This window comes from Furipterus horrens, unplaced genomic scaffold (assembly GCF_987537825.1).
Source record: "Furipterus horrens unplaced genomic scaffold, mFurHor1.1.pri manual_scaffold_7, whole genome shotgun sequence".
Lineage (NCBI taxonomy): Eukaryota > Metazoa > Chordata > Mammalia > Chiroptera > Furipteridae > Furipterus > Furipterus horrens.
In genome coordinates, this window is record NW_028327177.1 from 35,274,632 (window position 1) to 35,297,968 (window position 23,337).

The following is a 23,337-nucleotide window of genomic DNA, read 5'->3' on the forward strand; positions in this document are numbered from 1 at the left end:
GATTGGGCTGCTGGGCAATAAGTAGCAGAAAGACATGAAAGATCATTCCCAGGTTTTTGTCCTGAGCAACTGGGAGAAGAGTTGTATGAGCATGTTGAGATGGGGGAGAACTAATTTGGAAGGGAAATAGAAAGTCTGGTGTTGGGCAAGTTTGAGATGTCTGTTAGACATCCACTTGAACCAGGAGGCAGAGGTGAGCCTGGGAATGAGGCCATGGTCAGGGCTGGAGAGGTCAGAGTCAAGAGTGCACACAGCTCAGGGTCAGAAGCTTCTCAGATGCTTTTAGCTTGATTTCATCCTAAACATTTATTGAGCACCTTCTTTGTGCTGGATGCTCAAGGTCATCCTGACATCTCATGGTCCAGACAGGGTTTGAAGACACAATTGCTAATTGAATTGTAGCCTGAAGCATACAAGAAAGCTTGCTTAATGTTCTCTTCATTAGTGAACTTCCAAGTCAGGCAGAATTGGCTCTCAAATCTGATAACCATGCCTTGTAAAAATCTGTATTTTACCAAGGATCCTTCCTGACAACACTAATAACCAAGATGGTCAGAACACCCTGCATCCTTTTGGCTCCCCTGAGGCTGAGGACATAAGTCTTAAAGCAGTTCAGGAGCAAGCCTTCTTTCTTGGAGTTCAGATTTTGTGGTGTTCTGCACATTGTCAAGGGGAACATGTAAGGCTGGGCCTTACTCTTCAGGCATAGAAATAAATGAATGCCTGACAATGTGATAGCTATTCTGTCTCCTTGGGAACCAGATACTTGAGAAGTAGCTTAGTCACAGTAGCTTAGGCAACTCACTGAGTAGGCCATTCAGTAAGGGGACACAGGATCTGGTTGATATAATGCAAAATTAAGGCATGTTTCAGCAATATGTACAAAAAAAGCTTGAGAATGTCCCACCTTCCATGTAATTCTAGCTCTGGGAAGCAGCACATTGGGTGTTATAAGGAAGTGTTGTTTTTTATAACAAAGTTGATGGGAACTAACAGAGGGTGCCAGGTCCAGTGCGGGCTTGGCTATGGAAGAGAAGAGAAACAGCATATTAGCAGGAAAATCAAGTCTGTGGGTGTCCCTGTAAAAAAGGTTGTTGCTGATATCTGTCCCAGCTTTCTTTGTTTAATGCATTTTTAGAAGTTGCTTTCAAACAAAGTCCAAATTCTCCAATTTTACTGAAGAAAACTAGCCTTAATTCTTTTTCTTTTCATTGAATGCTTTCTTTAAAATGGACAATACATTTTGGAATATTCATGGAATCACAAAGCATATGTGAATTCCCAGTGCACACATATTAGACTTTGATTGTCTCCTGCTAAAAAAAAAAAAAAAATATATATATATATATATATATATATATATATATATATATATATATATATAACCTAGTTTTCATATCAAAGCAAGTACCACAGATTTCTATTCCAAATAAATATTGTGCTGATGCCCCAAGTATGACTTTCCTCTTGTGGGAAGATTCCCCAAGATATCTATACCCAATGGCTTGATTGTTTCAACATTAATCTTTTATTGTTGCTGAATGGATTTGGCCTAGTATACTCCTCATTTTACACAGAAACCCAAACATGAGTACTTAAGCCAACATAAAGCTCAGCATTTTAAATTCCAGGTCCTACTTATTAAGAATTTCCTGTATTCCTAGTATGCATTTAATTCAACATTAATTCTCTGAGATTGCTAAGCCCATTTTAAAGATGAAGAAATTGAGGCTCAGAGGAGGTTAGAGACTAAAGGTGAAAAACAGAAGCACCATGACAGGTATAAAGTAAATATTAAGTATAATTTAATGTAGTTGTACCTTGACTGCCAAATATGTGAATGTGGCGTGATGGCCAGTGAGTAAGTAATATGTGGCAGTATCTTCAAACTTATGAAGTGCCAATACATGACATACCTTATGGTGTGATAGAATGAGCATCATATTCAAATTCAAAGAGATCTACACTCAAATCAAAGCTCTGACTTTTCAGGGTTCCCCCCACTCCCATTGGATAAATTATTTATTCTTAGTGATCCTGTTTCCTCATCTATAAAGCTGGCTACTTGACTTGCAAAATTGCTTAAAGAATTAAGTCATATCGATTATATCTCAATAAAGCTGCAGGGAAAAGAAATATTTTGGTTGTGTCATGAATTTAAAGGACCCAACACTGTGTCTTATTACACAATAACCCAGTAAGAACAGCATACATCACCTACTGCTCATGTATCTGCTTCCTGAGCATGTTTTGTAGTACACCAGGCTTCTACAAAAATCTCTATTGTCATGGTGAGTTTAAACCAACTGATTTCTCTAGTATCATTCTGAGATGATTCAGTACATTGATGAAAGAAAAATTTGAAAGTTTCTGTGGGCCATTTAATCAGAACACTCCAGTTAGCGAGTAAAGATTGCTGTTCTCACCCTGTTTTAGGGGGCAACACTAAAACTCCCAACTCTTTTGAGGGATGACCTCCTTACATGGTGGCTAATGAAGATGCTGAACTCTCAGCATGGCACCAAAGCAGCCAGACACCCAGTGTCCTCCTTGGGCTGGGGAGGGTCTGGCCAATTAAATGGAATGATCTCTCTCCTGGAACCTCCAGGCCCAGGTTGGCAAACCTTTTCTGTAAAAAGCCAGACAGGCAATGTTTCAGGCTTTGTGGGCCAGTTGCCTGTCATAACTGCCAGCTAACATAGCCACAGACAATATGTAAACAAATAAATGTGGCTGTATCCCAATAAAACTTTATTTATAGTTCCCATTTTGAATTTCATGTAATTTTCATATGTCATGAAATGTTAATCTTTCTTTGGTTTTTAAAAGTCTAGACCAGAGGTCTAGATCAGAGATTGACAGACCATATCCTGTAGGCCAAATCTGTTCCATGGCCTGCTTTCATAGGGCCTTCAAGCAAAGAATATCATTTAAGTTTTTAAGGGTTATTTAAAAAGGAGAAGAATGTGTCTAAGATTGTTGTATGGCCTGCAAAGCCTAAAATATTTATTGTCTGTTTCTTTAGAGGAAAAGTGTGCCTACCCTGCTATGGATCAGGCTCTTAACTTTGTGCTAATTAGTTTCACTTCTGCCTTCAGGGCACCAGGACAGTTAATTCAATGACAGTCACACTGCACCAACTAGACTAAACTCAGTGCAGGCAGCTGGGACCCACTGAAGAAATACTAGCACATGAATTTGCCAGGGTGAGCAAAACAGCTGGAACAATTAGGTCCAACATGCAGTGGCCTCAGACACTGTAGAAATTTCTCTGTCTTATTTAATGGTCTCAAGTGAATCTTCCAGGTTGCTTTGTTTGGGCAATGTTTGGTGGTACCTATCATGTTGTACCATCTCACCGCATAACTTCTGAGGCTTCTGTGGTCATTTTCACAAGCTTTGTAATGCCCACAGGGAGAACAGCCAGGCAGGGCATGAATGCGAGGCCTTGTAGGCCAGGCTGGGTGGAAGGGACACACCTTTGCCCACACAGCCCCAGCACAGGTGAGGCGGGGAAGTGCAGTCTTGCTGTGTGCCCAGGAAGAAACAGAGAATGGGTTTTGGTGGAAGGTGGCAATGACAGCCACAGTTCACAAATGAGTGAAAACCAAAGCACATTTTCCAACCCTCCCGGTGGCTCAGGCCAGCCCAGCAGAGCAGTGCCCAACGGCTGTGTGGTGGGCACACTGAGAGTGACGAGTGGCCAGCTCAATCCCAAAGACTAGGTCCCTAGATTTATTTTCTTCTTTGTATATTAATGCCAAGTTAGACAAGATGATGAGATAATTTATGGTTCTAAGTATAATTTTTGGATACTGTAGACTGTAATGGAATCTAAACTCTCAAAACAAAAACACAGTGTTTTTGACTATAAAAGGATTTCCAGCTGGAAGAGCCCACTTCATCCCTTTCCTTTGCTCTTATCCTGACAGGTGACCTCTCCCCTTTAACTACCAGCCTCTTCCTCCCAAATGGCAGTGAGACAGCCTTATTTAATGTCTTAGAAACTGTGACTTTAAGTGAAACAATTCATAAGGAAACCAATTTGACCACAGGCTAATTGATATGAATAAGAGTTAAACTCCCTGGACAGGATGGGGCCTCTCACACCCACACTCACTCACTCAGACAGGGACAATGTAGACATGCTGTTCACCTCAGGTGCACATTGGTGGGATGTGGGAGGAAACCGAAGTCCTTGGAGAAAACTGTCGCAGATGTGGGAGAGGGTGGAAACTCCGCACAGACAGCCGTTCCAGTCAGGAATCGAGTTTTTTGTTTTGTTTTTTTCCTTCATCAACATTATAACAAAATGACGTTATTCGAGGACATTTTCCTGCTACCTTATTGAAAAAAGCCTGGTCTTTCTTATTCATACTTGTAAACAGGAGTGCTATGAATGAACACAGGACACCACAGCTTCCCAGGCACCCACCCACCGTGGCTTGCCTCCACCAGCACTGGGAGTCCCTTGCTCTGTGGCCTCAGAAAAAACACCTGACACCCCTGAATCTCACTCGTTCTGTCTTATTCTTCCCCTCTGTAAGATGGGAGCCATCACAGGGGTGCTGGGAGAACAGGGGAAAGCACCTAGGAAAATACTGCCAGGCACTCCGTAAATAAGAGCTGTTATTGTTTGCTACGGGGTTCAGAGGAGGCAGCAGCAGTAGTGACTACTGTGTGTTCCAGGTAGCAGAGAGGTCAGAGCAGAGCACAGCCTTGTAGGGAAATGATAGTCAAAAAGGCTGCGTATCTATAAAGCATATTTTGTGGATTAGACTCTCAGAAGATGAGCAGCAGAAAATGTGTTGAAATGCTAATAAAAACACTGCATCTTTGTTCAGCTGTTACAGTTTACACTGCTGTCTTCCATTAATTACCCAATTAGTCCCTCTTTATTTTATTTTTTAAATTTATTGATTTTGACAGAGAGAAAGGGAGGGAGGGAGAGAGAGAGAGAGAGTTTTGTTCCGTGTATATATGCATTCATTGGTTGCTCTTTGTATGTGCCTGGACCAGGGGTCGAACCTGCAACCTTGGTGTACTGGAACGATGCTCTAACCAACTGAGCTACCCAGCCAGGGAAGTCCTTTTTGTTGTTGTTCTAATGAAGAAACTGCGGCTCAGAAAAAATTCAATAGTTGGTCCAACGAAGCACATCTGTTAACTGACCACACCAGGAATATGATCTAGACTCTTGATTGGCCCATGGCCCTTGGAGCATGGAGTGCCAGGATTTTATGCTGCAGGTGTGGGGATGCCATGCGCGATACTAAAACAGTGGAGTGACAGGCTGGACGTGTACAATTGGGAAGATTTATCTGATAGCAAAGGAGATTATTGCAGTGCTCCTGGTAGGAAATAATAAAGGCCTAAGAAAAGGGTTGTAACCCTAGGACAGAGAGAGAGATAGGAGAGTGGTTACAAATGAAATCTAGATAGCTCTTTTGATTGGATTTAGCCTTTTCTTTGGCACTACATGAGCCCCTATGTGTGGAGTCCAACTTGGCCAGGTCTGCTCTGGCTTTCTTCTTCCTCCCTCTTTGTGCCCCTTCTTGGCAATTGTCCTGCATTTGGGGTTCAATGGGTTTTCTCCACAATCACAACTAATCTTTGAAATAGGTTCTTTCTCTTATTCTGTACTTGGCTATTATTTTCATGATGTCGAAAGAGGGAGTCTTTTCAATAAGGAGAAAATTAAAGCAGTCGAGTGTCTCATATCTAATCAGTAAAAAATGACCTGATTAGCTCCACCACAAATTTGGATTTTTTTTTTAAACCATTCAGTCAGAGATTGAACCGTGATTTATATTTATTGTGTATACAGACCCTGGTGGTAATACAGATTATTTCTTAATTGTCATTAGAACTACACCCAGCTCCTAAAACCTGGCATTTCATGCCAACTCTTCCATGCTAGGTCCTTATAAACTTGCAAAAATTTAATATTTCATTGATGCTATTGGTAACTTTAGACAGGTGGAAGGTAACCAGTGGAAACTTTGGGTCTCATAGGTTGTACACATCATTTACATAACACTTCTAGTAATATTATTTTTAAAAATAATATTTTAGCCATTTTTTTTCTTCTCTCAGATTAGGGAGCTACTTTTGTAATTTATGCTTGATTCTTTCCTGTGAGCAACTAGCCTGGGACCTAGGAAATAAGCCACTTCTGGATGCTGAGTGCCTGTTCTTGTTTTTCAGCTGTTTTTTCTCCCAAACAAAAGATCTTGAATGAGGAGAAATTATTTTAAATGATATTCCGGCCCCATTTGTGGCTGTAATATTAGCATGCTAAATAAGGAATTGTTTATGGGGTCCAAAATGGGTATTTTTTTTTCTCTCATTTGATTGATACCACCCAACGATTTGTTGTTGATTTGAGCATACTTTACAAGATTTTCACATTGACCAACCAATCCTCATAAACCTGCGCACACAGTTAGTATCACACCTCGCTGGGCCACCATAACTCTCAGTAATTGCTTGTCAGAGGAAGCTTAGCTGCCCACATAGGATCAGTGTGGATAGAATTTAGAAACCTTATCTTTTATTCCGTAAATTCAGAATGTAAATACCATATCCTGAGTTACTAGTCACACTTTCTGAAATAGTTGAACCATCTTCTAGTAACTCTTTCTAGCTTAGGATTAATTATTTAAATAACAATTTTTAAAACATGATTGATTCTACTTTTTGATCCAAAGTAGAAAAGCAATTGCTAGGAGTCTGTGCAGACTTGATCTCATAGATGTAATGGGGTGCATATTCACTCAACATGCAAAAGACATTTATTGTATGTTTAAAATGTACTTGTAGGTTGAAAATAGTAATAAATTAAAAGCAAAATTAATTGGGGGTCTTTCAGGAAAATAAGCCCCCCAACACTGTAGGTACTTTGTAGAATCTAATAACTAATTCAAAATGCTATAGCTCTCTAAAATTAGAATAATGACTTGGGTATTAAAATATTTCTTAAAGGTCTCAACTGAAAGAATTTAAATTGGACAAATTTATATTGCCTTATCTTTTTGTTTGGTTTATTTAACCATTCAGGGTTTTGGGGTTTTGGGGTTTTTTTTGGTTTTTTTTCTTTTTTGGTTTTCAGTTTAGAAAAATAAGATGGTAGAAGAAAAGGAAAAAAAGGGGGGCAAAATTTGCAAAGGTGTGTAAATAGGAACCAGAGCTACATTAAAAATAGGAACAAGTTTTCTTTTAATGCTTTTCTGGTTTATCTAAGCAATAAAGAGATATTGCTTCCTTATTAGCACTTGGTGCTATTTTTAGTTGTTCTTATAGTAAAATTGAAATGACTTACAGTTCTTTTTTGGATTATACAAGATCTAATGTAATATTTGGCATTTGTGGCATTGTTAAATAAAAGTTTAAAATCTCAGGATATATCTTTTAAAACCCAGTTACATAAAACAGAGAAATATTGTGATGGTTAGATGAATAGTTAGTTTTAAGGTGTCTAGAGAAAAGAGAAAGCATTCTATTTTTATACTCAGAAAAACATTCTGGATCCTATTCTAAAAACCCAAGAATAGATCAACAGGTTTTCCTTAAACTTTCTACCTATTTTGAGGCTCAAAATTTTTGAGAAATAAAATGAAAATGAGTAAAGAAGGTCATTTTTGAATCAGCCTAAATTGGGGGAGTGCCTTTAAAAATAGAGTAAATTGCCATTTAAAGCTAGAAAGTGAGACCTGAGAATGAGTGAATACCACCTTTCAAAACAGTTTTTGCCGTGCTTACTTAAAAGATAGTTAAGATCGAATATCATGTACAGATAACAGGAATCAGCAATGCAAATGTAACTACGATATTTCTCAACATAAAATCTAAGCAGTGTGAACTTCATCCTGGTCACTGGAATAAAGCAGAAAGCATGTAAGTAATTACCCATTGCCCCTCCTCACCAGGGACCTGGAGGACCTCACCACAGTGACCCTGTTGGGTGAGGTCCTATGCTGGTCTCCATGGTAGGACTACCCAAAACTGAAGATGCCATCAAAAGATTTCTCAAAACAGAAGCAGTAGGAACCACTCAGTAACTTAGCCTTTTGGCATATACTAGTTGAGTTGAAGTAATGATCACTGAAAACATTCATGAAAAAGTTGTACCACCAATTTTAAAGTTGCACACACCAAGCTTTTTGTGTTATATGGGCTACAGTACCAAGATGCCCACTGGTCACACCCTCCCCTGCAAGACACCTTTTGTTTCCTGGTCTGACACTAACAAGTTTTTTGTAAAAATCAGTCTTTTATAATTTTTTTAATTACATACATAGTAGTGTCTTAGGTGCGTAGCCGTAATTCTTGCCTTCAGGGAGTTGATGAATGAATCAATGAGGCTGTTGGTAGGGAATGAATGAATCTTCAACAGCAGTCCTTTTGGGGGCAAAACTATTCTAAATTAATGCCGCTCTCAATCCACAAAGAGTGAAACTGCTGAATCTCGGAAGGACCAACAATATTCAGAAAGCAACCAGTCTCCCTGTAGTACTCATGATAAGCATTCTCTAGTGGCTATAATCATTGAACTAGTAAGAAATAGCCCACAGTAGGATGTCAAATGGTAACACCAGCATTGTGGATCGGAAATAAATCTGTATCCACAGGAGCCATACAACCAAAAAAGAATCGCCAGAGGCCCTGAGTGAGATGCTTCTAGGGTTACTGCTCCTAAATGACACAGGGAATTCTCCTTTGCAGCTGATCAAGTTGCACTGTGACACTTCTGTCACTGCTGTTCCTAAATGTATGAGACTTAGGTCTTGTGGCTTCAATGATAAATGTAGGCGTCCCTCTGGTTTTCTGGACAAGAACATCCCATATGATAAACTTGAGTAGAGTTCACACAGGCAAAGCAGTGTCTGACATACATTCCTGTGCATATGCTAAGTCTCACTTAAGTCTGTGTAATATTACTGAGTGAGTCCTGACACCTTCTCGATCAGTGGTGACATACTGAGGAGCTTTCTATGGCTTTTTCAGTTTTGACCTTCAAAAACGGTTTTGGCCTTTTAAAAGTATGATTTAAGTGTTTTAAATTTTCAAAAGGAATATTTTTAATCCACAGTTTCACTGCCAAAAGACAGCCAATCTTGTCTTTGTGAATACTTTTATATATACGTATTTAAAATTTTCACTAAAGAAACTTCTTAAATATGTATAAAAGTAGATAGAATAATGTAATTAAACCCAGTGTAAACTCCCCAAGTTTTACCAGTTACCAAGTCCAAGGTAAGCTCATTGTATCTGTATCTTTACTACATCCCTCCCCTTCCCTGCTCTGTCCTAGGGTTCTTTTTCAAAGCAAATGCCACATATTCATGATTTCATTTATATATATTTCAGTAGTATTTAAGACTTAATTAGAAGAGTTTTTATAATAGAAATAGATGATATCCAGTATGTTAGCAATCTAGAAAAATTAATAATTATTTCCTAATATCATTAAATGTCTAATCAACAATTACATTTCTCCAATTGTTTTTAATTTTTATTTTAAATTGTGATAAAACATGATATAACCTGTACCTTCTAAGCAATTTTTATGTGTACAGTTCAGTAATATTAAGTACACTCACATTATTGTTCAACCAATCCCCAGAACTTTTTTCATCTTGCAGAACTGAAAGGCTGTAGCTATTAAACAATTCCCCATGCTCTCTTCCCATAGGACCTGTCAATCACCATTCTACTTCCTGTCTCTTAAGATTTTTGATGACCTTAAGTACCTCATATAACTGAAATCATATCATACAGTATTTTTTTTAGTGGTTTATTTCATTTAGCATAATCTCTTCAAGTTTCATTCATGTTATACCCTGTGTCAGAATTTCCTTCCTCTTTAAAGCTGAATAATACTCCATGATATGGGTATACCACATTTTCTTTATTCATCTGTGAGTACACAATTGGGTTGCCTTTACCTCTTATCTATTTTGAACAAGGCTCCTATGAATATGGATGTACAGATAATTTCTTTGTGACCCTGCTTTCAATTATTTTGGGTAAATATCCAGAAGTAGACTTGTGGGATCACCTGGTAACTCTATGCCTAATTGTTTGAGGAACTGCCACACTGTTTTCCATGGTAGCTACACCATCTTACATTCCCATCACCAGTGCACAAGGGGTCCGTTTTCTCCATAGCCTCATCAACACATTATTTTCTGGGTAAATTTTTTTTTTTCTAGTAGTCACCCTAATGGGTGTCAGGTGAAATCTCATTGTGGTTTTGATTTACATTTCCCTAATGATTAGTGATGTTGAGCATCTTTTCATGTGCTTGTTGAGCATTTATATATCTTTGGAAAAATACCCTTTTAAGTCCTTTGCCCATTTTACATTAAGTTTCTATGGTTATTGTTGAGTTGCAGGAATTCTTTATATATCTTAAATATTAACCTCTTACTAGATATCTGAGTTGAAAATATTTCTCCCATTCTACTGGTTGCATTTCACTCTGTTAATTGGGTCCTTTGATGCACAGGCATCTCTAGTTATAGCGTAATGTATCTAAGCAGAGCCTGTAGTGTGACCCTCATGGGAATGTGCATTTTGGATGGTTTTCTGTCCTGACTGCAAGAGTTCTTTGCCTGTAGGTTATGAGCACAATTATTTTAGAAGAAAATTTAAAAATTTCTGTGCCAGGTGGCAAGAGTACCCCTGCTAATAACGCCTTGTGCTGGAACTAATATTAGACCAAATTCCAGGTCCAGATGAGCTGGATGGTCTTGTTGTAAGTTCCATGACAAGGCAATTGTATTACATGTCATCCTAAGACTGTCACTAGATTGAGATGTAGAAGCAAGTGGGACTGCCTGGCAGGAGCAATAGTTTCTCCCTCTGGCAATTGAGTCTTGGTGAAATCAAATTTCTGAATTGCTATGATTTTACTTGATAAAAAATACATTTTATATGACCCTTAAAGTTTATCAAATGACCTATCTCATGTATGAAACAAAACAGAGCAACAGGAGTCCGTATCCTAGTTTTCCATTATTCCAATACACACATGTATTTATAGACACCCTTCCATTCACTTCAAATCAGATTATAGATTTCCAACAAGTGAATACAACACTAACAAAATCTCACTCTAGAGGCTGAACTGAATGGCATTTCAGCATTTCTGTGCACTTGGTCTAGAATTTTTTTTTTTCATTTTTAAACATATTTATGACATGAAGATCTAGTATAATAGCAGTGATTGAGCTGAAAGAGGAAGAGGAAAAGTATGACAAGGGGCCAAGGGTGATGCTGGTGATTTCAGCGTAGGATGATAATTACTTGAGTCTCTGTGAGCATGTCTGTGTTCTAGAAATAAGAGAAAAAGATCTTGAGGCAAAGGATAATTAAGGTCACTTGACAGAGGATAGAAACAAAACAATTGTTTTAGGCCTGGGCTTACCCTCAGCAGATTTCATTGTCATTTAATTTTTCTCTATAATGTTGCTTTCTGTACAATAGAAATAATCACTTTGGATTAACCCACAACAGCGATGCGTAGCCTAGCATTGCAGAAAGTTCCTTCACTTTATTTTCATGACTTTAAGAAGACATTTGCAATTCAATATCGTATTAAAATAATTTGGAGCAAGGTTAAATTTCATTCCTGTATGTGTGTTGTGTGTGTGGAGGGGAGTGTGTGTGTGGTGTTTCATGCTGTTTATTTTGTTTTAGTTAAAGAAGGTATCTGCTACTAGAATTTCCTGGGCATAAGAGCTATAGTCAGTTTCCACTGTTTCTTCATTAAACAAGAATGATAAAGCAATTGATTGGGTTTTCTTTTTTTTGAGCCTCTTCACTGTACTCTTTTTACTAGGAAACTAAATTGTACAGCACATGAGAATATGTTTTGCAAAATGTAATTCATGCCACTATTGAGTTTAAAAAATAAATAGTGGGCTGCTGATCTTATGCTAATATTCATTTCATTAAGTAGATAAGTAAGGTTTTGTAAGCAGCTGTTCTAAGAATGGCCTGTTCTTGCCTGGATTTGTGTGGCTCAGATGGTTGGGCATCGTCCCGCAAAGCAATAATTCACCGGTTCAATTCTTGTTCAGGGCACATGCCTAGGTTGCAGGTTTGGCCCCTCGTCAGGGCACGTATGAGAGCAACCGATATTTCTCTCCCTATCTCCCTCCTTTCCCCTCTCTCTAAAATAAAATATATTTTTTAATCTTAAAAAAAAATGGGCTGCTCTTTAATCAGGCACAAATTAGCAGGCATTACTAATGAATGTGTTTAATACTATATTATGTAGCTAGAATGATTTTAGGATTCCAATGTCTGTTTTTCCCACGCCAGGTATCTAGGATTTTTTTTTTTTTTAATCAACACTAAATACTAGCAACTAACTAAAGATCATATTTTATTTTTTTTCTTCATTGGAATTATTTGAGATATTCTATTTTTACTGTTTTTCATTGATTTATTCTTCTATCAAACTGGGAAAGCCTGACATTATGCTGAGTCCCAAGGATGAAGAGAGAAGGATATAGGAATAAGGCTCTGCCTTCCTTAGACAAGAACACACACAGCTATGGTACCCAGAGGGCGATGATCCAGACTGGGAAGAGTCAGGGAGGAGACACTGAACCGATGAAGGGCAGTGGGAGAAGCGCTGTGCCAGGATGCAGGACGTGAACACACAGGCTCGGTCAGAGACCTCGGTCTGTTCATGTGGGAAACCAGTGGAAACAAATGCCCCAGTTTCTTGTAAGGTCTTTAGTGGGAGCCTCCATGAGAGCCACTTGTCATTTACATTAGGCCTCTGCCTAGCTAGCTTTGCAGAAAAGATTTTATGATAAAAAACAGTTTGGAAAACTATACACGGGTCATGCATTGGGAAGGTAAACAAGAGTCAGACCATTTATGGGCCCTTCCTACTTGTTCAAGTGTTTGGATGTTTTCCAAAAGAGATGGGAGAATGGAATGGGCATGGTGAGACCTGGGCCCAGATCCTGTGAGGGAGCCTATTGAAGATATTTACAAAAGAGACAGATGACTGGGGAAAAGTTAAAGGAGTAGTGACTATAAGGAAGGCTAGGATTCCAGGTGCAAGTGGCAGGATGTCAAGACTGATTTGGTGTGGAGGTAAAAGGGAAGCAGGAGAATATCAAGGTTTGGGGCTGGTAGGCTGCCATTCCCCTAAAGAAGGCAAACAGTAGGCTTCCAGAAGTGATGACTCTGACTGGCAGCATGTCGAGTGTCAGGTGCTCTGCAGAACATCCCAGCAGAAATGACCAACAGGTCATTGATATCTGGGCCTACAGTTGAGATCTGATTTAACAGAAAGGAGGGGGACAATGGTTGAAGTCATGAGTGTGTTGGGGTCTATAGTGTGACTAGAGTGAGGAATGGGTGAAAATTATCCTAGGGACCAAGATCATTTAAGGAACAGGTGATGGACAATCAGATTCCAGGAAGATGGTCAGAAACCAGCAGTAATGTGATAGGCACCAGAAACGGAGAAATGTCAAGATTAGACAACAGTAGCAACTGCCACAGAAGGGTCAAGTCCAGGAAAGAATGGAAAGATTTGGCAGAAAGGTTTACTTAAAAAGAGATGTTACTTTGGGAGAAGGGGAGGGAGATGGTAAAGGAATTAAGAAGCATAGTAGGACGGAGTGGAGTAGACAGGATGATGAGAAGAACTATATGCACAACCAATGGGCATGGACTGGGGTGAAGGGGACAACTGGAGGGGAGGGGGTCACTGGTTGGAAGGGAACAAAGGGAAAAGAAATTGGAAGAACTGTAACAGCATAATAAAGCATATTAAAATAAAAATTTTAAAAATTAAAAAATTTTTAAAAAGAGTGTTACTTTGAAGTGGAGGCAAAGTTCTATCATTTTTCAAAAGTGATCGAACAAAACATGGTGTTTCAAAAGCAACCATTTCATAACTACAGCTCTGGAATTTGTTACTTCAAAAAGCACTAAAAAGAATAAGGTTAAGCCAAAGACATGATGATTTTCTCATCTCAGTTTGGGTCTAAAAATATGTTTTTCTTCTTCTAAATACGCCAAAAGAAGCCATTAATCTATGACAAATTTATTAACTGTTCAGTGTTAGTTTTTGTCACATTTGGTTTGTATCAGACATATTTGAAAACACTGAAACATATTAAAAGATTATTACAACAGGAAAATAAAATCTAACCTCCACACGAGAAGAACTCCACTGCTAGAATGTATAAGCAAATCTACGGGCATGGCTATCCATCTGCTCTTCTGCTAGTTTGCTCTTAGGGAAAACACTTCAGGTGAGCTGATTTTGTACCCTACCAGATCTGTTCCCACAAGCAAATCCCCACACAGTTGCCTCTCAGTTTTCCTATCTCTCAAATCAAATGTAGATGTCCTCTACAGCTCTGCTTTTCAAACTGTAGATTTCAACACATCAGTTGGCAATGAAATGGAAAATATCAGAATACACCCCACACAGGGAGCAAAGTCTTCCTTTGCCAAACTTACATTATTTCAGCTGTGTGTGTGTGTGTGTGTGTGTGTGTGTGTGTGAGAGAGAGAGAGAGAGAGAGAGAGAGGGATTACTAGATCAGGGTGTAAAGTTTCTTTTTTTTTTTTACTGTGGATTGTGGTTTAAAAAATGCTTGAGAAACACTGTTCTGTCGATTAGAGCCCCTTCCTATTCTAAAATTCTCTCATTCGGGTTAACTTCTTTTTTTGGTGTAGTAAATATTTCGTAACAACACTGTGGAATGGCAGGTATAAAAGCTGTTAAGGCATGAAAGCCAATAACAAAAGAGAAAAACATTAAAAGGTAAATAAGGCCAACATCTGTGTCATATTTGACCACAAGATTGAACAAGCCTTTAAAATTTATTAGTATTCAGACTTGCAAGCCATTACTCTAATTTATGAAGAAAAATAAAAATATGCTATATATTAACAAACAATGGAGTAGTTCTTTTGATGGTGGCATAAATAAGCAACCATATCAAGGAGAAATAATACTTTTTCAAAAGTAACAATACCATGGCACATAAATTCTAGAACTGGCAATTAAATAAATGTGGTGAGTCTCTTCTGCCTTGCCACATAAAAAGATTCATTGACCTGGTTACGAGACAAGTCAGTGTATTTTTATTGGCCTGAACAGAGGGAGTAAACACCTTGGTCAGGTGTTTTGTTTTAGAAACAGCTGTTTGAACTCCCCCCACTGGTTAATTCTGCTCTAGGGTACATTTGGGTCTTTGCTTTTTCGAGCACGCTTGCTGATAGTTAGATGGGAATGAGTGAGCAATTTTCCATAAAAGCAGCACTCAATGAGAGTTTTTCTTTACTTATTTGTAAATTGTCTTTAATTCCACTCAACCTATGAAATTTTATAGGTTTTAGGTGGTATTAAACAGGGGCAATTTGAGAAACCTAAGGAATACGAATTATCACGCAGGAAAGTTGAGGGAAATGTGTTCGCCCCACCCACACAGATCACGCACACTCAGTTGGCCCCTGCGTCTTTATTTCCTTCCTGCCTTCATATAAACCCTGGAGCTTTTGTTAAACCCTTAGCCAGTCTAGCCCCCAACTTTTGGTGATACTGTGTTCTCTGCCACCTTTCCACTGTCAGCTGGCAGAGGAGGCCTAGAGCAGGAGGGGAATTGAGACCAGCGGTGCCATCCTGCCACATTTTCTCAAGCCCTCTGTTCCTCCTCTGGGATTTCTGTAGATTTAGATCCTGGGCAGTGCTCACAGGGTATGTGCAGGGCCAGTGCTGTGGATGGCGCTATCAGGGAAGGTGGGCAGGGCTGGTAGGGTTGACTCCACCTCCCTGGCCACAGCCGATTGGCCCCTGGCAGGGCACCCAATGAGTCTCCACTCCCATCACTCTATCCCAGGTCCCTGCTCCCTCCAAGGTACACATACAGTTATGGTGCCAAATTAAGAAATAAGATTTTTTTTAAGAAAAAAAAATTATTCCATTTATTCTCTGAGAACAATATGTTTGCCATCTAGCTGTCGGACTTATTAGATGAACAAATTGAGGCTCAACAAGAGGAAGACACCAAAGAAAGCTCAGGGTCAGGGGCTCTTCTCTGTTACTTCCTGCTACTTCCCAAAGCCCATGAGGTGGGGACAATTGGGGTGAACACCCAACAATTGATAGACTGTGAATACATGGACAGTAGAGAGTAAGACTGGCAAGTCTTGAGCTTTGGAATAAAGCTAATAGAGAAAATGTACAAGATGTACGTTGGACAGTATTTGAAAACAATCTTATTTCCTCTGGGTTTTATGTCCTCAACTGTAATACAAGACTCAAAAACTGGTGATACACAGAGTATACCTCAGCCAGATGAATGGCTGGTTGTTACAATTTTCCCAATTAAATGATGATACATGTAGATTCTGTATTTCTTCCAGAAGTTTGCTGTGATAATAAAATAGTATTTCAGAAATTATTGTTCTTTGGAAAAATTTTATAATACCGCCATACCTGTGAAAGTTGATAGTTATTAAAATACCAATAAAATTTTCAAAAAATCACATTACATCCTTGAACACTTCCTTACAGAAATTTTTCCTTCTTCATGAATTATACAGGATATTCACCATGAACTATCTTGTTTCCTTGGTTTGATATGTTATGAATAAAGTAACACCATAAACCCTGCAAATAGTTCCATATTCCCCCAAGTTTGTCTCAATGCCAGTAAATGTCATCAGGATATGCGTTACGTGAAGCATTCAGTAGAAGTCACTGGATACCTCAGAATGCTGTTACTCCCCTCTGTGTATAGTAGTGACCATTTAATGACTGGATAGTGTCACATGAATATTAAATATGCCCGCCTGAGCTGGCATGATGCCAGGTGGTGGGAGTGGCCATCACTTACTACTTTTCAGTATACTCAAAATTGGCAGGCAGCCTGAATCAATAAAAAATAATGATAGTGACCATCTGCAGTAAAATTAGTATTTACTGCCCTTTAGAAATTAATCTATATTGTATCTATTTTCTAATATTTGTGACAGTGCTTTTAGACACTTTTAATGGATCATGGTACAATATAAACTATGTCTCCTTGATTCATTGACTTTCTTGCACCTGAAACATATGTGTGAAGCTGAATTTTCTCTATTTTATATGTCTAAGTAACCCTGGATTTTATATTTTTTGTAATGTATGAAGCTGGAAGTTATTCCTTCCTTATGCAAAGGACCAACAACATCAGGGGGACTTTATAAGTAAGTCATTGATGTTTGCATATAAAATAAATCATGCACACCAAAGGCAACTGGAGCCCAAGCCGCTCAGTGGGTCACTTTGCCTTTCCCAATACTGATTCTCTCTTAATGTGACGCTCCATTTCATGTAACCTGAAGTATGTATGTTCTTGACCTGTAAAATTCTTGTTTTAGGATCCACCTACTTCAGTCTCCCTTGGACTGAGAATGGAAGAAATGATTTTCAACTTGGCAGACACACATCTATTTTTTAATGACTTGGAAGTAAGTTCAATTATTTTATATAAACTTCATGTTGCATGTCTAAAAATAGGTGATTGGTCTTACAATAAGGGGACATTATCTTTTGAATATATAATTGGAATAATGATGTGAAGTAGTTATCGCTTATATGGTTATGCATTTTGTCTGCATGGTATTTGTTTTCCTTTACTTGGGCTATTATGTTTCAACATTAGATTCCACAGAACCATTGATAAGGATGGAAATTTGAGGTCAAGAATCTTAAATACTAAGTTGTGTTGATTAGCCAAAGTGACAGGTTTCTCAGTTACATTGGGATGAACTGCCTTTGGAATCCAACAGAACGGGTGATACTTGCACATGCTGTTCGTATCAGATTGTCACTGTCTTAGGTGCTTTCCTTTCTGGCTGGCCCCATGGGTTGGATGACATTGCAGTCAGGCTTCTGCTCTTTGGGTGCAGGGATTTCTTATGCTGAACTACCCATAATTTTATTTGTCCATTATAATTTGGGGAGACACCTGTGTCAGGTGGCTAGTTAAATGTGTTATGGGCAATGACAAACACAATGATCTCAATGAGCAGCATTCTTAAGAATAAAGAATATTGTTTTGTGTATCTCCATTCTGAGAAAACATGACTTTAACTACATTTCACAACCTTCTTAATAGAGACAGTTGTTTATTTAAATCCTGCTGTTAAGCAAGCTTGTGGTAGGGCTGCTAACAGCCATTAGTCATCAAGTTGTTGTTTTGCTAGATTTTATAAATGTATGTTATTTCAGACAGGAGAAGAATCTGAAAGATTCAAGTAGAACTTTTACTGATCAAAGTTAATTGGTAGCAATTGGCCTTTAAATATTTCCTGATGTTTCCCTTTTCAAAATCAAGCAAAATGCACCTTATTTAATAGATGAGCCAAAATCATTTGAAAAATGCCAGTGTGTGACAGAACTTAAATGCGGTTTGTTCAACATCTGTCCTGTATTTTGATTTCTTTTCATCTGCAATGAAACTACTCACAGATGAATTGGCAACTTACAGTGCAATGAAATTATTTAAAGTGCTTCATTTTTTTCCCCATTCCTTACTGAAATACTTATTTTTACACTTAGGGTAAAATACAAAAGATTTTTTGCATTTCAAAGTGTTTGCTTTCCTTAAGGAAATTACATGTAAGGCATTAGTACTTTTTAAGATAGAAATACTACAAGTGAATGACAAGTTTAGAATTACTTTTAGAAAAGCTTAATAATCATACTTATTTTCAAAAGCTGTTTCTCATTTATGGTTGTGATTCACTTCATAAGAGAACAGCACAAAAAATTTTATATTTTAGTAGTATGTTCAAATTCCTTTACTATGTTTCCATTTGTTTCTAATGATACGAACTAGACTAGGCTGATATTTTGTCTTGGGTACAACCTTGTTCCTCTTATTGATGTTAATAGGTGTTAATAGCACCCATCAAGAAGAAATTAGCAGTAATTTGCTATTGTTTTTAAACTCTACCTTCTTGAAAATGCCATAGCTTGTCTATACAGTGCCAGAACTATGTGGTGAAAAGTGACAAGTTAAGCGAAGTAATAACTTGTTATAACAGAAACTGAAAAACTTCCAAACTTAGTTTTTATTTAATATAGCCTGATTATTGTTTACTGACATTCATACTAAACTATATAGAGATAGTGTCTGAAATGAAAGTATATATTAGAAGTTCTGCTTTAGGGATGGAGGGAATGTAGTTTTTTCCATAAACTCAATTTTAAAAAAAGAAAAAGAGTATCTAAGGGTCTATACAGTTATTGAAATATCAGATTCTGTTCTTGACATGAGCACTGTTTCTTATGAGAAATAAAGGAGAAAAGGGAATGAAGATATGATTCAATCAAATTAAAAACAACAGTGAAAAAATATTTTAAACTTGTAACCTTACAGTTGATTTTAAGGCATTCTGTTTGAGAATAATGTAAAGGTATCAGCAAGGGTAAAAAGAAAGATTCACTTAGCCTCTGTCTTTCGAAATTGTTTCCTTGCTCTAAATTTACATAATATTTAAAAAATAAATTGATTCTAACACTTATTTCAATCTTTCTTCTTATATGTTTATAATTCAACAAACCTGAAACTGGTTATTGCAAATATTAGCTTCTTACAAAGTAAAATTATTTTCTGGCCATAAAACATGTATTAGTATAATCCTCCTAGAAAAGCCAAAATTATCTCATCAGGCAGAAACGATGTAATACTTGATTTCACACTCTAGTTAGCAACACACTGTGGTAGGGAATGGGAATATTTAAATTACATGTTTTTACCTTTTAAGATCTAGGGTATAAGTAACTTCAAATTAGTTAGCTTGAAGTGTGAATGTCTGAAATTATTGTTGACATTTGGCCTAATTTTCCTTTAAAATCTTAACATTTCACCAGCTAGTCCCCCTGCATAATTTGGTTAGTTCATAGCTTTGGCTTATGAGAGATTCGAAACAATGAAACACACTATGTGAAGGGCTTCTAGTAACCAACCTTGTGTTATCGAAGAAGGCCTGTGTGCTTAATATGGTTATTAAGATAGCCTTTAGGAAATTTAGGATATGATTTTAAGGTCATTTTAAAATATCTTAATTGTACCTTAAGAAATAAAGTTAGCCTTGGCTGGTGTGGCTCAGTGGATTCAGCACCGGCCTGCGAACCAAAAGGTCTCAGGTTTGATTCCCAGTCAGGGCACATGACTGGGTTGTGGGCCAGGTCCCCAGCGCAGGGCATGCGAGAGGCAACTGATAATGTATCTCCATATTGATGTTTCTCTTCCTCTCTTTCTCCCTTTCTTCTCCCCTCTCTAAAAAATAAAAATAATAATAATAATAATAAAATAAATTTTTTTTAAAAAATGAAGTTAATCATTTTACTTTTAAGAAGTCATCTTTGTCGTCTTGCTCAGTGGCAGTTTTTAACAAAAGCGGTCGCAATTTAATTTTATTGACACTCCAGGAAAAATTTTTAAAGGAGACATCTTGGCCTTTTTATACTAATAAAAATGTTTGACAAGTGAAGGAACTTATGAGTGACAGGGAGACATAATTATCAAAGGACTTAATATTTTCCCCCATCAGAGAAAGGTTTAGACTTTAGCTCCAGAGTGTACTTTGGACTTTCCTATTTCCAAGCCTGACTACCATCCTGCATATCATTTTACCAAAAGGTTCTGTGTGCAATATGATGATGCTTACATTGAAGTCATTTTTTATGAATGACAGTATGGAACTGGGTGGGTTTTTTTTTCTTCCCCAGCTTCTTTAGTAAAGTATGACTCTTTCTAACTGAATGGAGAAAAGAGTTCTTTCTGTTGGATTTTTATTGAAAGGCAATCTGCAAACAGAGTGAGGACAGACCTTGAATACACAATAATGTTTCAGTTTAACTCGTGTTGGTCAGTTCTTCTGCAAGATTTTTCCACAGTTAAAGGAAAATATTTTATTAAGATGATCTAAGTCTAAATAAAAATAAGGTGTAAGCTGATGTTGAAGTTTCTCTTTCCTTCTGGTGTGAAATAATACCATTTCACGGGCGTGATGGTTGGCTTTTCTTACTGCTGTGATTGAAAGGTCTGCTCTCCGGCCACACTCCCTGCCTGGGGCAGGGAAGTAGCAGGAACCCTCCTCTTGTCTTTTGTGAGACAAGGACAGGTGAAGGTGTTGTGTACACCACAGTCACCCTTCCATCGTGAAGGAGCATTGGCGCTCTCTCTTCCACTCTCCTAGGGCCTCGCGTGTTGGCTAGTTGGGACAGAACAGAGGATTCTTTGGTGTCTGGATTTATAACATGAAGACCCTGCCCTTTCTCGGGACTTCAGTCTGTAGAGTCCTGTCCCAGGCCTGGTTTTTAAGCGCCTGCTTTTCCAGCCCCTTGTTTTTATCTTTTCTTTTAAGAGAAGGTCTGGGACAGAAGGTTCTGGTCTCTGTAGAGCCTGGATTTGATGAGTCAAAGGCCATAAAAAGGCACTGTAGACAGTCTCTAAGTAATGACTTACGTTAAAGGGAGTCAGCTGTAATGATTTATTTAATAAAGAAATTAGCTTTTTCCCTTGGTTTAGTTCAGTCTTTAAATTTGTAATAATATTTGATTACTCTAAAACTTAGGTTATTATTTATTAATTATTTTCCTATATCTTCTTTATAAACTTACTTTTAGCCAGGAAAAAAATCTTTCTTTAAATTATCAGTCACACCAATGCTAAGTACAATAGCTTCATTTCAATGAAGTGTTCTGTAGTGACCTAATAATGCTTATATTTCCAAAAGTGTAAGAGTTTTAAACTAATTCAGAAGTTGATTTTTTGAGTTAAAAAATATAATTCACCTAGAAAGTGCTCTAGTGTCTATAAGTAAACAAGAAGAAACTCTGATGCTCAGGGTCCAGCTTCTGTGTAGATGTTGAAAACTCAGGTACCCTACTGCCAGAGAAAGGGTCTTGTGGGAGCTTGTAAAGGCGACAATTCAGGAAGAGCTGATTTGTGTTCTGTCTTCATTCCCTCCCCGAGCCACAGCCAGCTACGTGAAAGTGTGAGGCACATCAGTAATTACATTCCAAACATAAATATGCCCACAGTCATATACCCATACATATATGTGCCACCTGTCACTTCGAGCTCTGTCCACAGAATTTTGTAAACTTATTTACACTCTTCTGCTAAATTTAGCAAACAGAAAGGATTACATATTTTTAAAAATTCTAAAATTATCCTCCATAGCACCCAGAAATGAGTGCCTGTTAGCCTGAATTCTTACCTGTTAGAATAGAATAGCAATTTCTGTTTCCTTCCCCATGGAAGACAAGAGTTGACTTTGCCTCCCTATATTTTAAGCTAGATTGCTTGGCCTTGTTCACTTTTTTAGTTAAACGAAAATAACATCAAAATCCTCAGTTTAGGGAGCAAAGGAAGTTTTTCAGGCAACAAATGATTATTAGACATAATAAATTCTGTATTGAATATAACTATATTATAACTGATGACCAAAAAGAAACAATGCTCCTATTTTATCCATTATCATTACTACATTTAAGTGTTCTTATTTTTTCATCGTTTTTCATAAGATTGTCATCTTTATTTTATCTGAAGTAAAACATAGAAATATAAAAATATATTCCAAGACTTCATTAGTTGTAATGTTCATCAGAAAGTTGAGTCAAAGTACATAACTGTTTAACATAATAAAAGGTATTTACCTAATACCAACAGCCAGCATTGTTCTCAACAGTAAAATAATAGAAGCAAATTATCATAGAAATGGAAACAAAATAAGAATGCCCTCTGTCAGCACTATTATTCAGCTTTGTTCTAGGAGTTTAGGGCAGTGCAATAAGGAATAAGCTACAATTAATGAAATGAAAGAGATTAAAATTATTGTTTTTTGCAGGTTTGATATACACAGGAAACTGAATCTGTTGCAATACTCATAGAATTTATAATAGACTTCAGAAAAGTGAAAGATTATAGAATTAAATTGAAAAATCAATAGTGCTCTCGCCCTAGCTGGATAAGTCAGTGGGTTGAGCATTGTCCCATACACCAAAAGGTTATGGGTTCAATTGCCGGTCAGGGCACATACCTAAGTAGTGGTTTTAATCCCTGGTCGAGGTGCATACGGGAAGCAACTGATCCATGTTTCTGTCTCACATCAAGGTTTCTCTTTCCCTTCTTTTCTATCTAAAATCAATAAACATATCATTGGGTGAGGCTTGAAAAAATCAGTAATCTTATAGTAATACATGTAAAAATTTTAACTAAATTATAATTTTAAATAGCAGTAACTACAAAATAAAAATCACCAAGAAAGATAACCAGCAACTAATAT

At 37.6% G+C, this 23,337-nt stretch overlaps 1 protein-coding gene across 8 annotated transcripts in view; it reads left to right on the forward strand.

The window, feature by feature from the left end:
• Nucleotides 1-23,337, forward strand: part of EYA1 (EYA transcriptional coactivator and phosphatase 1) — a 161,501-nt gene that overhangs the window by 96,055 nt on the left and 42,109 nt on the right. For all 8 annotated transcript variants that reach the window (XM_090283583.1, XM_090283584.1, XM_090283585.1 and 5 more), the window contains one exon: nt 17,413-17,502. In XM_090283583.1, coding sequence (XP_090139709.1) covers nt 17,413-17,502 — 90 coding nt within the window. The remainder of the gene's footprint in view (nt 1-17,412; nt 17,503-23,337) is intronic.